Consider the following 12,670-nt stretch of genomic DNA (forward strand, 5'->3'; position numbering starts at 1 on the left):
CATATTTTACCTGTTTAACACCTTATTTCTTCGTGTGTGTGTATGTGAGTGTGTCTGAAACTGTGCAAATGGAAACGGTTTTCTTTTATGAGAATGACAATAAAGGCCTTCATTCATTGATCCATTCATATTGGACTTCATGGGTCCTAAATTTAATATCTCACAGCTATGGGATGCAATTAATTGTAGCTTTTCTAAAATACTAAGAGGTTTTTTTTCCTGATGGCATTACATAAATAATATTTTGATAAGACATAAGTTCACATTTTGCCATGATGGTCGTTTCTTATGGTAGTTTATCATCCCTGAATGTTAAATATGTTGGTTAGATGAGGGTTAATAGGACAGTTTGTCATTAGAGTCAGGACGAATCAGTGAATAAATAATAAATCAAGCTGAATGTGACCAACTTGCTTTTAATTGACTTCATGGCCAGTTTGATGATCAACGTACACGCGGCCACCTGAAGCATGTTATTTCTTCTCAAACACCAGAAGCTAAATTAAACCAACTCATGTTACACGACCAGTACGCTGATTATTTAAAACTTAATGTTGTAATATAATAAACAAGATTCTGACATGGTCATCCTACATAATGAGTACTTTTACTTTTGGTTTAATATTTTGATGGCAATACTACTACATTTTTGAGTGCAGGGCATTTACTTGTAACAGCAAATGTTTACACTGTGGTGCTTCTACATGTTAATAACTCCACCACTGCTCGGAGATTAACATGCAGACCGAATCACTGCAACACCTCTAGTTTGTGTCAGATCCCTCTCATGTTTCCTGTCTGCAGCTACATGAAGTATCTGATGAAATAAAGCCAAAAAACTACCAGAATCTGAAGAAAAAGCAACGTTGACGTTTATTTTTGTCAGGAAACCATAATTGTGACTTACAAATGCAGCATTGGCCTGAATTTACCTGCCTCAGGACTTTTGAAATGCAATTAAATGTCTAAATCAAGCTGCGTGTCCACTACCCAAAAAAAAACACTTTCTAAAAATCTATTTGAAACAAATTAAAAACAACAACTTCAGTAAACACAAATAAATGTAAAACAAGTAAAGGCTCAAAAAGGTGATCATACTGGAGAGGACAAAAGAAAAACATTACCTTAAAAGTGAAGGAGTTTCACAGGATTGAGCAGAGTGTGCACTTAACCCGTCCTTCCACGATCTATTTGCATCAGGTAGTGAATGAATCTCTGCCCTGCCCGAGTTCTGATGTCTGAACCAACACTAGTTTTAAATCTTCTCTTCAAATCGTCACTTTTCTAAGATCCAGAATTTAACTTCATTAGGTTTTCATTCACAGTTAAACACCTCGTTATTCTGAGCCACGTCCTTCGTGCTGCTTTTAACAAGAACAGAGGACAAAAGGGTTTGAGCACAGATGTGTGTTACCAGTAGGTTACCAGTAAAACTGATGTCTAGGCCAGTACGAAGAACGGTGTTATAAATAAGTTATACAAGATTTCCTTCTACAGTCATTTCCATGGCTTGTTAATATTCAAAGCAGTGAAAGACTGACCGCTTCGTCCAAGGCTCAGTGTTAGAAATGCAAATCTAAATTCAGAACTGACAGGTAATAGTTAAGAGCCACAGTGTTTTCACGCAAAGGCATCTGAAATAAGAACCCAAGCAAAGTGTCATTGCTGACTGAAGTTCAAAATCAGCTGGCAGCTTCAAACGTACTCGAAATCGCTGCGTTTTCATGAAGTTTGTAAGCAGCTACAATTTTCAAACTCTCTCTCTCTCGTGGTGCCTTCAAGTATTTTCCGACGTTTAAGAATTTAGCCTCTCTGATACAAAACATTTCATTTACTGGCTGCATTTTCAGTCAATAACAAGCAAACATGAACCGTAGAGAGGTCATTATATTCACTTCCTGGTCTCTTGCATTTAAGATAATATTGAATTTCTTCATCGTCGGATAGTGAAGCATCCACGAACACGACAGAGAGCAAAAAAAACCGTATCGTCTTTGAAGTGCATGAACACGCAGCAACAATATAAGAAATATATAATAATAAATGTCGACTGAAGGATCCATGATTTGTGGTGCATTTGTAATTTGGCTGTGAAACACCATTAATTAGAGGTGTTTTGAAGGCAACAGTATAATTTTTGAACCAACAAGAACCTAAATTTTATAAATCGTGACAAAAAACAAAATAAATGGGTTTGATCACAGAAATAGTTTTTCCTAAACCACATGAAACCGTTTTATCTACGAGAAATGACTCCGACATGCTCGTCAGAAATAACCAAACCTTAGACAGATGTGGACAGAAATCATGACAAATACGGACTTTAAAAAAAAAAAGAGAATAAACATGGTGACAACTGAAACACACAGTAGTAAAGCACTGGATTGACCTGTGCAGGTGACGCCTGTTCAACAGTGAGTCGCCGAGCTGGTACAGTAGGATTGACAGGATTTGGTCTGGAGAAGGTTAACAGTTCACCCAGTGGAGGAATAAAGTGACCCAAGAACTCCAACATCCCGTCAGTATATATGTGTGTGTGTGTGTGTGTGTGTGTGTGTGTGAGGATGAGAAAAGGCCATTAGAGGAGAAAAGAAAACAGCTGCTTCATCTTTAAGTGGACGGCAGTTCAGCGGGTGTGAAAGATAAAAAGGTGCTGATCAGTTAGTGGACTTTCCTTTTCCTTGAGCGGTATCGTCTCCTCCGCTGCTTGTACAGGTGTCGGAAATTGATGAAGAGTCCTGGGGAGGAGAGGAAGCGTCTGTCAGTACGAAGGTAATAGAAAACTTTGTTTTTGTCTCTGCAGACCAGAGGTGGGAACGAACAAATACAGTGTCACTGTGCTAAAGTCGAGTTTTCAGTATCTGTACTTAGTTGAGTATAAATTTTAAACACACATCTGTTCTCTCTGCTCCCTACATATACGACAGGCTTGTTTTAATGCATTTGATTTCTTTCATCATTGTGCACTTCCCCAACTTCAAAACCGATTTCAGCCTGAATGGACGGGACATCGACACACAGAAGAGACCAGTGTCCATTGGAGCATATCACACAGCAGGTGTAATAAGATAAAAACAGACGTCCTCAAATAATTCATCAGTTTTTCCAAAGATGTGTTTGCACAAGGTAACAAAAATCCAGTGAAATCCCTGTTGTCCTGAATACTGTGAGATTTCACCATCTGTTCATCTATGATTTGTCAAACTAAAACCTAAGCAACACAACCTTGTTATATTGTGTAGATTCAATGCAGAAGTACAAACCAGGCTTTATTTGGTAACAGTGTGCCTGCACTAGTAACGTCTGAACTGAATTCATCCTCAATTCCAGTCAAAATTTGAGCGAGCAACAAACCATCTTAGATTAACCATGAAACACAGACCTGCCAGCAGCCTGCAAGTAACAACATTAATAACACAAATAACAAGGCCTCTGGATGTGACTTTCTGGACGAAGACATAGAGGGTGAGTCAGAGAGGAAGGCGAAGGTGAGTAAGTGGATGTCTCACCCAGGAACATGAGGACCAGGTAGAGCTGCAGCGTGTAGGAGAAACTTAAAGAGTGACCGAGCACCGCAGGGAGGGGGAAGCTGAACAGACGCGTCTCATCGAAGATGGGCAGAGACTGGATCACAGCCACCGCTGGAAAAAAAAACCAAAACACACACAGAGCGCAACATGTGAAGCCTTTACACTTTGACACGACAGCCCATGACAGCAGCATACTAGTCACCGACCTTCAGCCACGACCCCCAGCGGGTACAGAGGGATCCAGATGCTGTATCTGATCCACGTTAACAGCTTCCACTCTGTGCTGATGCAGGCCAGCATGTAGAAAGGGTACCTGGTGTAGGGAAGGAAGAGCTGACGTTACAACACCACATGTTCAGACAGTCAGAGAGAGAGAGAGGTAGGTGGGATGGGAAGGCGATCGATCGGAGCCCGACCTGAAGATCTCGATGGTGCTCCACAGGTAGAACACGAAGAAGACAACAGCTTTGTTCTGCATCTCGTCCAGACTGCCGAAGACGACGAACAGGATGACGTTCCTTCCTGCCACCTGCAACATCACAGCAGAATAAAAACACATCTCAGATTAACCACAACTGTTGACTTCAAAGTGTAGTCAAGAGACGAAAGAGGATATTTTTCCCCAGAAGCTCCCCTATATGAACCTTCATGAGCCGTTTCTGATGCTTGTAGAGACGGTTGATAATGGAGGCCACATTAAGAGAGATTGGATAATTATTTGCCAATTTGCATTTCAATAAAAGACCGTCTGAAAATATGCACACGATCATCATGTGATGGCCATCTGCCCACCTTCAAGTGCAGGACAACACATTAGGGCTGCAACTATCAATTAATGCTTGTCAAATATTCTCTCAATGGATCGGCTCATTGTTTGCTCTATAAAATGTTAGGAAATGGTGAAAAGTAGCAATCAGTGTTTCCCAAAGCCTAAGATGACGTCCTCAAAGGCCTCGTTTCATCCACAACCCAATTACATCTAGTTTACTGTCTCAGAGGAGTAAAGACACCAGAAAATAGGCTAGAATCAGACAACCTTTGCTTGAAAAAAAAACTCAAACTGATTATCCAAAATAGTTGGCAATTAATTCAATATCGGACAAACTAAATCGATTAATTCTTGCAGCAGCTCTATAACACTGCCTACAGACTAGCTCTTTTCGGCGTCATATAACATAGGAGTCTGAACACTTTTGGCCGTATGGTGTGTGTGTGAATACTCCACTGGCTGTTCGGTGGTTGGTTAATTAAACTACAAACATTGGTTGGGAGGTTGAAATCAAAATAAAAGGAGAAGTGACCGTCTCCCCTGTGTTACCTGTATCATAGCAGGAAAAAATCCGGTCTTAACCAGCCCCAACAAGGGATTGATGACCTCGAGCACGGCCATCATCTGGCAGAAATACATCATATCAGCCGTGGTGTGGAAGGTATCGTAGAACGAGTCTGCGGAGGGCGAGACGACAGACAGGCATTATTAAACAGCACATTGCATGAGCTACCATCCGTAATCCTCATCATTTGCAAAACAAATCCCTGCTGCAGTCGTGTTCTTGTTTCTATTCAAATGAGCTCATCTGTGAATAGCTCCTCACAAACAAAAAACAGACCCCCCTCTCTCTCTGCGTTTATGGACCTCTTTTTTTTTTCTTTTTGTTAGTGGTGCTAATTCTGTTTAGTCTATTTTCTGTTTCTGTTGCATAAAAACTGCCATCCAGTGACTCATTATTTATTCTTTAAAATTCAAAAGATATTAAAAAGGTACAAATGTAAGAGTTTATTCCTGTTTTCATCGTTATTCAGTACATCCTTCTGCAGTCAGCCAATTCTGCTTCCACTCACATGCTTCATGTTGAGTATCTTTTCACTTTTAACTCGATTTGTGTGATCTACTGAATAAAGCACCAGAGAAAAGCACCTGACATTAAGGCGACTAAATATAAACTATGATGGATTACTTGTTTCATGTCCCTGCAAGCAGATTTTTATGGGATACTGAAAATAGCAGCTGCCTGGAAGGTAGAAATCAGCCCTCAAACTAATGACTGCACTGAGGGTCCAAGAGGTCCAATCTCTCAGGTTTAAAGAACCTGCTGGCACGTTTAAGACCAAATCATTAACGGTAAGAAAATGCAGAAGATAAATAAGTAAATAAGACCTCTCTTTTAAATCTGGCTTCTAATTTTAATGTGGAACTCAAGTCCTAACAATACTTTCCCCCCTAGTGTTTATTTTATTTTATTTTATTGACTTTTATGCCACATTTTACTGTTTTATTATTTTTGTGAAGCACTTGGGGTTCCATGTGTGTATGGAAGATGCTATGTTATAAAGTTGAGTTGAGTAGTTTGACAATTAAAGAGGCAGAGAGTTAATGTTTACAATCAGTGGTTGCAAAAACTTTAATAGACCTTCAGTTAGTTTGACACTATTATTTACTGTGGTCAGTCAAGTGCATTTTTTCTGGGTAAATTTGCCTCCTGTGACATGAACTTCACTTCATAAACTGATGCTGCTTTTTTTTTCCCCCCTAAAAAACAAACCTTGACCAAGAATGAAGAGTCTGACGGTCATGTTGACAAAGATCCAGGAGAATCCCAGGAACTGAACCAGGTTGTACATAAACAAGTAGCCTCTCTTCAGCCCGAGGTAGGCTGGGAAAACAGAAAACAATAACTCAAACTAAACTGATGCTTCTAAAAGTTCATCCTATAGGATAATAAATGTGTAACATGCACAACACGGATCTGATAAAGATTTGTGAGTTTTGGATGTCTGCAGTGTGACTCACGGTCTTTACGAACTCTTGACTCCACACTTATCCTGCTTATTTTCTCCTCCTCCTGAAAAAAAAAAGAAATGACACCATCAGAACCTAATTTGACCAAAAATGTTCTACATTTTTTAATACTTACTATCATCTATAATAGTTTTAATATAAATAAAAGCTAGCTAAACAAACCGCAGACATATGACAAGTGAGAGTGAGAGTTCATTAAAACAGCAGCAAGACGTGAAGCGGCCAAACGGACTGTAAAGGTCTGAATTCTCCAAACTAAAAATATTTCATCATTGCTGATTTATTCCTGAGAAAGGAGAAAATATCCTCATTGTCTTTTTCTTGGTTGCTTGCCATCATGCGCCTGATGCTAGTACTGTAACAACAACAAAAAAGAGCCATGGGAATTTCAAAATAAAGGCATATCAGTCTTAAAGAGGACATTGTTGATCAATATTTTCACTTTGTATCAATGCAATTCGACTGGTGGATCATTACGCCCTTAGAAATCATGTGTAATTACTACATTATATTGTCCAACTAAAACAGATCTTATTGGGTCATTAAGGGAAGACTACACAACATTTTCATTACAGTTACTATGTTTTTGAAGTTTTAAAACTGTGACAGTCAAGTAGGGGGAGGCTTTGTCGAGTCATGTGCAGGAGAAGGTCACATTAACATCCTAGTGAGGAACAGAACTTTTGAGGCAGCTCATTTTCAAATTACACCCGTCCAAAGTTGAGCTTCACCAGAAAACAATGAGCGATGCAAAGCTTTGTGGTCTTGTTTAGCTCGACCAAACACGAGGAGAGCTATACAACATGGGGCTCTACAAAGACAACTATCCAAACTCGGACTATAATTAACCCATAAAACCTGTTTGCACCCACAAAGACTCCAGTTTGCAGTCATTTGCCTTTACAACATGCCAGGTTTTCACTAGCAGTCAAAGGCCGTTTCCCTTATAGACACTATTTAGTTTACTTGGTTTTATTTGTTTTTCAAGCTTCCACCTTTGCCTGAAGCTCCATCTCGGCGTCGGACTCGTCCAGCCAGCGGTCGAAGTCCGGAGCCAAAAACAGAGGCTTCTTCTCCTGCAGGGTCAGCCGGTCCCACCAGCGCTCCTCCTGCTTCTTGATCTTGATGTCCACCTGACGCTGGGTGGACTTATGGTTGATCTGAAAACACAATATTAGAAACGATTTCTTCACAAAGCAATGAAATAAGATGAGTTACTATAGTCTGGTCACAGTAACACAGTTTGTTCTTCCATACCCTTCATATAAGAAGACTGACTCACACTGTAAGTACATTTAATCCTCCACTGACTGTCAATAACCTTGGATGGTATAAGGACACATAACTGACATGTAGAACTAATGAACATTACCAGACAAAGTGCATTGCAGCAGAGGGGAGGAATAAAAACCTGAAGCTCTTTGTCCCTGAAACAAATTCTCTCATAATAATGTAACTCGGCGTCCGGGGTCATCGTGTAGCTGCTCATCAAGCCTCACTTCAGCAGGGAGGCGTTTTTCCATCAGCGGTCACCTTGACAGCAGTGATTTCTAGCAGATAGCAGCTGGTGATTTTTTTTAACAGAGGGGGGTGACTCAGTGGGAGCATCTCCCTTCCCTCCACACCACCAATCAATACACACACCCATGCACGCCTCCCTAGATGACATAGCTGCAAGAATTAGGGGCACTTACTAAACTCACTTATATATAATTACTACATTATGTTGTCATGACAACAATTTGCAGCACAAAGAAAAGAAAAACCTTTGAGCATTCAAGGGCACTTCTGCTCCAGTAGCATCGTATCACCTAGTAGGTAGTGGACTCGCTCAGTCAGCGGCATGACAGGTTATCATGCAGTCGTTCAAATTACGATACAACGTATGTTACAACAAAGAATCTGGTTAATTGTTGATTTAGATATTTATTTCCAGTTATCAATACGTTCTTCCATGCTGGAAGGTGTGCGCTGACCACACTCTGTACACTCACACCACTAAAATTTGTCTTGGGAACATAAAACATCTTAAAATAATGGAAAATACAACTTGAAGTGTGCAAAAAAAAAACAAAAAACAGAATCAATAACTGCTCATCTGCACTACGGTATTTAATAAATGTCAAAATAGCAATTGATGAACACCAATTAGTAATAGATGAATAAAAGATGGATACCTCAGGTCTAACAGGCTCCAGGAACTCCAAACTGAACTCGTATTCATTATCTCCTTTAGCTCCATGGCCCTGTGCTGTGGAAAAATATCAAAGTTATCCTTTTATAATCACTACAATATTACACCTAACTTTTTTTTTTCCATGCAGAAATCATCACTATAATAGGCCTCATGAAGGTTTGTAGAGTATTTTACAAACATGTTGCACGTCATTACGCAACTGAGCAACTTCTCTTGAATGGCTCTTCAGCATTTTTTTCCCACTCTTGCATGCAAAAATGTAAATACAAACCTCTAAACTGAAGTGTATTGTTTTCTTGCAGGCCGATTTCGAGATTCTGAAACACACAAATAGACAGTGATGACAAGCAACCCGACAGAGAGACACACACAAAAGGACAAAGCTTTGGAGGAGGGAATAGAAGGATGTGACTGGTGATATTCTGTGTTTTTATTGCCAACAAATCTCGTGAAGACCAAAATTAACCATGCATTAGTCTCAGTACTTTTAGTTTTCCCCACTCTTGCACTCCGATCCAAGCCCACTGCTTCCTTGCGACAACATAAAATCTTTACGAACAATTTTCCAAAAAAAAAACTGACTAATTTCCTAAAACAGCTGCTTACTGTTTTTAACAGATGTTACTCTAATAGGAGTAAATAGCACCTTAATTGGAGACTTATTTCAGTGGCTGATTAAAACACGTTTGGTGCTCTAGTGACGGTTTACCAGAGCACAAAGTGTTTGAGTTTTTTGGACAACAATGGAGCTATATGGCACAGAAAAATACGATGCAGACTTTGGCCACACAGACAATACTTATTAGCAGGATTTAGTCTGGAAAAATAAAGAATATCCCCCAACTTTTCCATAACAACCAGTTACCACTTTATTAGGTATATTTAGCTGAAAGTAAAGCAGTCTAATGCAACAACGCTGCAATAAATCCAACCCCCATGAAGATCAGAGATGTTAACTCAACTTCTCAGGTATTTTAGATACCTGAGTGAGTTGTATTGTGTTATATTGTTTTTTCTTTATATATATTTAGTCTGTTCATGGGCCTAACTTGCATGACAGGTGGTCTTCTGTCAGCCTGTTTCAGTTCTCATTAAGCCGACGTCTCCTAAGAGGCCAAACAAGACCCAGAACCACCATTAAAAGTCATGCATCTTTTATAAAGACACTTGTCTAACAGATGCAGGACGGGGGCGGAGGAGAAGAACCTGTATTTCCTGTTACCAATCCAAACACACAGCAGCTACATGAAATACAAGTAATGGGTTCAGTGAAATGGACAAAAAAACCCAAAAAAACCACACACAATATTCAAATAATCCTCAAAACATGAAGTTAGGAGGTATAAACGCATACATGCTTTCTGCAGGGCTGGGCTTGGTCACTTGAATACTTTCTTTAGATAATGATATCAGCTTTTGAGAGCTGATAAGCTGATAAGTGCAGCTAGAAAACAAGGAAGTGATACTGGAGCTGTCATGCTCAGCTGCAACCGTCCACTATTTCAGAAACCGGTTAGAGTTGTTTTTCAGTGTTAATTAAGACAACAAACCTCTTTAAAAACATTGTAGGAAAACTTAAGTGTTATATAATCCAAATGACAAACAAAAAAACCCCAATAAAAGCCTGTTAAATGAAGTTATTCAGGCAGAAACAACACCAGTTATGTTAGCCTAGAGGTCAGTTTAGCCACCTTATAACTGCACAGCATCACCTAGCAACAGCTAACAGCTAAGCTAGCTAACACCCCACAGCTACAGCAGACATTAGCATTAGCTCGCTAGCCTACAGCATCGAGAAAACCCCAATGTTAGAGGCGTTTAAACGCTTTATCCGGCCAGTAAAGTCTGTAAAGTCTGTGTAACTTGTGGCGGAGAGCAGCTGTAGTGGTCGGATGCTGTGGACGGTCCTACCTTCGCATCGCTCAGCTCCACCCGGAGATAAATCTCTCCGTGCCGCTGAGCCCAGTAAACATGAGGCGTGAGGATCTGCATTGTCACCCTGTGTCTCCCTGACACCTACATGCCATGAAAAAAATTTGGTAAAAGTCACTCAAATTGATGAGGAGAGGTCCTCATAAGTCTCTCTGTCAACCCCCAACAGGACGGAGTGCAGGAGCCAGAGGATGGAGCGCACTTCCGGGGGGAGGGCGCTCACCGACTTCAAAATAAAAGTACTCCTGTAAACGCTGTTAGCCGGCTTCAAAATAAAAGTCCTAAAACTAAAATATGACACTGTTCTTTGTAGACTCCAGTTATTTACACACAGGAGTAGCAGCCAGTGTGGCTATTTACAGCCAAGTATAGAAGTAAAAAGGTTTCAATATTTAGATTTATCTTTTCTAACATGATTTAGGTGATTGGGATCCACAAAATAAAGATTCTTCTCAAAAATTTATGGATTTTACAGTATATGCATACATTTATACACATAACATTTGCTTATATAAACATGTCCCCAGTTGTTGTGCCTAAAAACCAACCACGAGGTTTCATTGCCTAAACTTAACCAAACTGCAACTGGAGAAAAAAAAACAAAAAACACCACATTTAATTAGGATCTAAGAAACAAAAAGTGCTTTTGTCAAAAATGTTAAACCGACAAAATTGACTGAAAACAGAAAAAAAAAAACATCTCATGTTCTCGGTCCCTAAGTGGTTTAATAATGAATGATCATCTAAAATGTATTACCTATAATCTGGATTAAACTCACTCAAGAATTATTTAGTTTGTTGGGAACCACTGCTTTCATATTGTGGATTTAGGCTACGTCAGTTGTGTTTTTCAACAAGGGATGCCTATTTTCAAAGTAAATTTTCAAAACTGCCTTCAGTTTTCCCCTTGCTGCTCCCAAGCCATCGTTAACCAGGTACAACTGTCCAGAGCTCAGTCTGTTTCTTCCTCCCAGGAGGAAAATCCATGAAGTGCACAGAAACAAGAAATTAAAAACAGTATAAATCAGTACTTCTGTTGATGTAGCTGTAAATATCCTAAGGAAAATTACTCCAAACACCCTTTTGGGCCTGAAAACAGTGCAGTTCTATGTCTTTAGGTCCTGAACATGTCACTTGACCTCAGTACCAGCAGGATGTTTATGGTTCCTCCTAAATGTTGCCACCAGAGGGCGTTAGGAGGTTGTGTTCTACTAGATTTACCCTGAGATCATTTGCCATACTGAAACTGAATACAGTGCAAATTTTGGATTTACAAAAAAAAAAAAAAAGGGACTTAAAATTCTTGAACTTTATCACAGAAACAGACTGATCTGATTTCTACGAGCCATAAAACATCCTCACATTTAAATCTTTGCAGCACACAGTCCAAAAGGTACTTAACCTCAGAACTAGTTTTAGGCAGTCTGGACATTTTAAGGATATAATGAGCTGCACGCTGCCCTCGAGACAGATTTGTTTATTACCCTTTTAGTGATTTTAAAACTTTATTGACACTTGTAAATGTTTTACTAGCTCTGTGTCAAATGTGGTTTTCTGGCCATGGCGTCTTATGTTGTGCTTCTTGTTCTCAGACCTCAAATCTAAATGAGACTTCCTGATTAAATAAAGTTTATATAGAATTAGTTAAAAATGACAACAAAAAAAACCCCACAATGCACCACTATAAAGAATAAGAAGATAAGAAGAAGATAAAGAAGAAGAAGAATACAATAATGCAATGGTGTCACAAGGTGGAATTAATATGAAATAATTAATCCATCAGGTTACTTTATATGTATATGTATTATATATGTACATAAATAAGGGTTCACAGGCTTATGGAGTAATGAGACAATGAGGCAAGGGTCAAACCTTGAAGGCAGTCTGAAACAGGCAAACTAATCCAGGGGGGTCTGGTAGAAAAGCCAAAGGTCAAAACTGGATCAGAACCAGATTTAAGATGAACAGAATACAAATAGGAGAGTACAGCGAAGAGGCATGATAACTAAATGATCTGGGAGAGGTGCTGGTCAGACGTTACAAAGCTGGTGAGGGATACTGGACACAGGTGAGAGAACTCAAGAGCTGATGCGAAGTGGGAACAGGTGTGTAGAAAGGAGGTGGACTGGGAGAAGTGAGCTGGAGAGGGCGATTAGGACAGTGACAGTATACATTGCTTACATTTACTGTATATGTGACAGTGATGATGTA

The 12,670-nt window shown here is 39.6% G+C and overlaps 1 protein-coding gene across 2 annotated transcripts; it reads right to left on the reverse strand.

Moving 5' to 3' along the window:
* Positions 1–2,025: 2,025 nt before the first annotated feature.
* On the reverse strand, positions 2,026–10,612 carry LOC139200994 (very-long-chain (3R)-3-hydroxyacyl-CoA dehydratase-like). Of its 2 annotated transcripts, XM_070830196.1 has the most exons (11): positions 10,439–10,612; positions 8,799–8,844; positions 8,508–8,581; positions 7,326–7,490; positions 6,322–6,373; positions 6,074–6,184; positions 4,849–4,976; positions 3,947–4,059; positions 3,737–3,843; positions 3,510–3,641; positions 2,026–2,738 (listed from the first exon to the last, which is right to left on the reverse strand). In XM_070830196.1, the coding sequence occupies exons 1-11, from the start codon at positions 10,517–10,519 to the stop codon at positions 2,662–2,664; spliced, it is 1,086 nt and encodes a 361-aa protein (XP_070686297.1). In that variant the 5' UTR covers positions 10,520–10,612; the 3' UTR covers positions 2,026–2,661. The 2 variants fall into 2 exon arrangements, with proteins under 2 accessions (XP_070686297.1, XP_070686305.1); XM_070830204.1 differs by lacking the exons at positions 8,508–8,581; positions 8,799–8,844; positions 10,439–10,612 and adding an exon at positions 7,830–7,876.
* Between the last annotated feature and the right edge of the window lie 2,058 nt (positions 10,613–12,670).

Source organism: Pempheris klunzingeri, chromosome 1 (assembly GCF_042242105.1).
Source record: "Pempheris klunzingeri isolate RE-2024b chromosome 1, fPemKlu1.hap1, whole genome shotgun sequence".
In the NCBI taxonomy this organism is placed as follows: Eukaryota; Metazoa; Chordata; class Actinopteri; order Acropomatiformes; family Pempheridae; genus Pempheris; species Pempheris klunzingeri.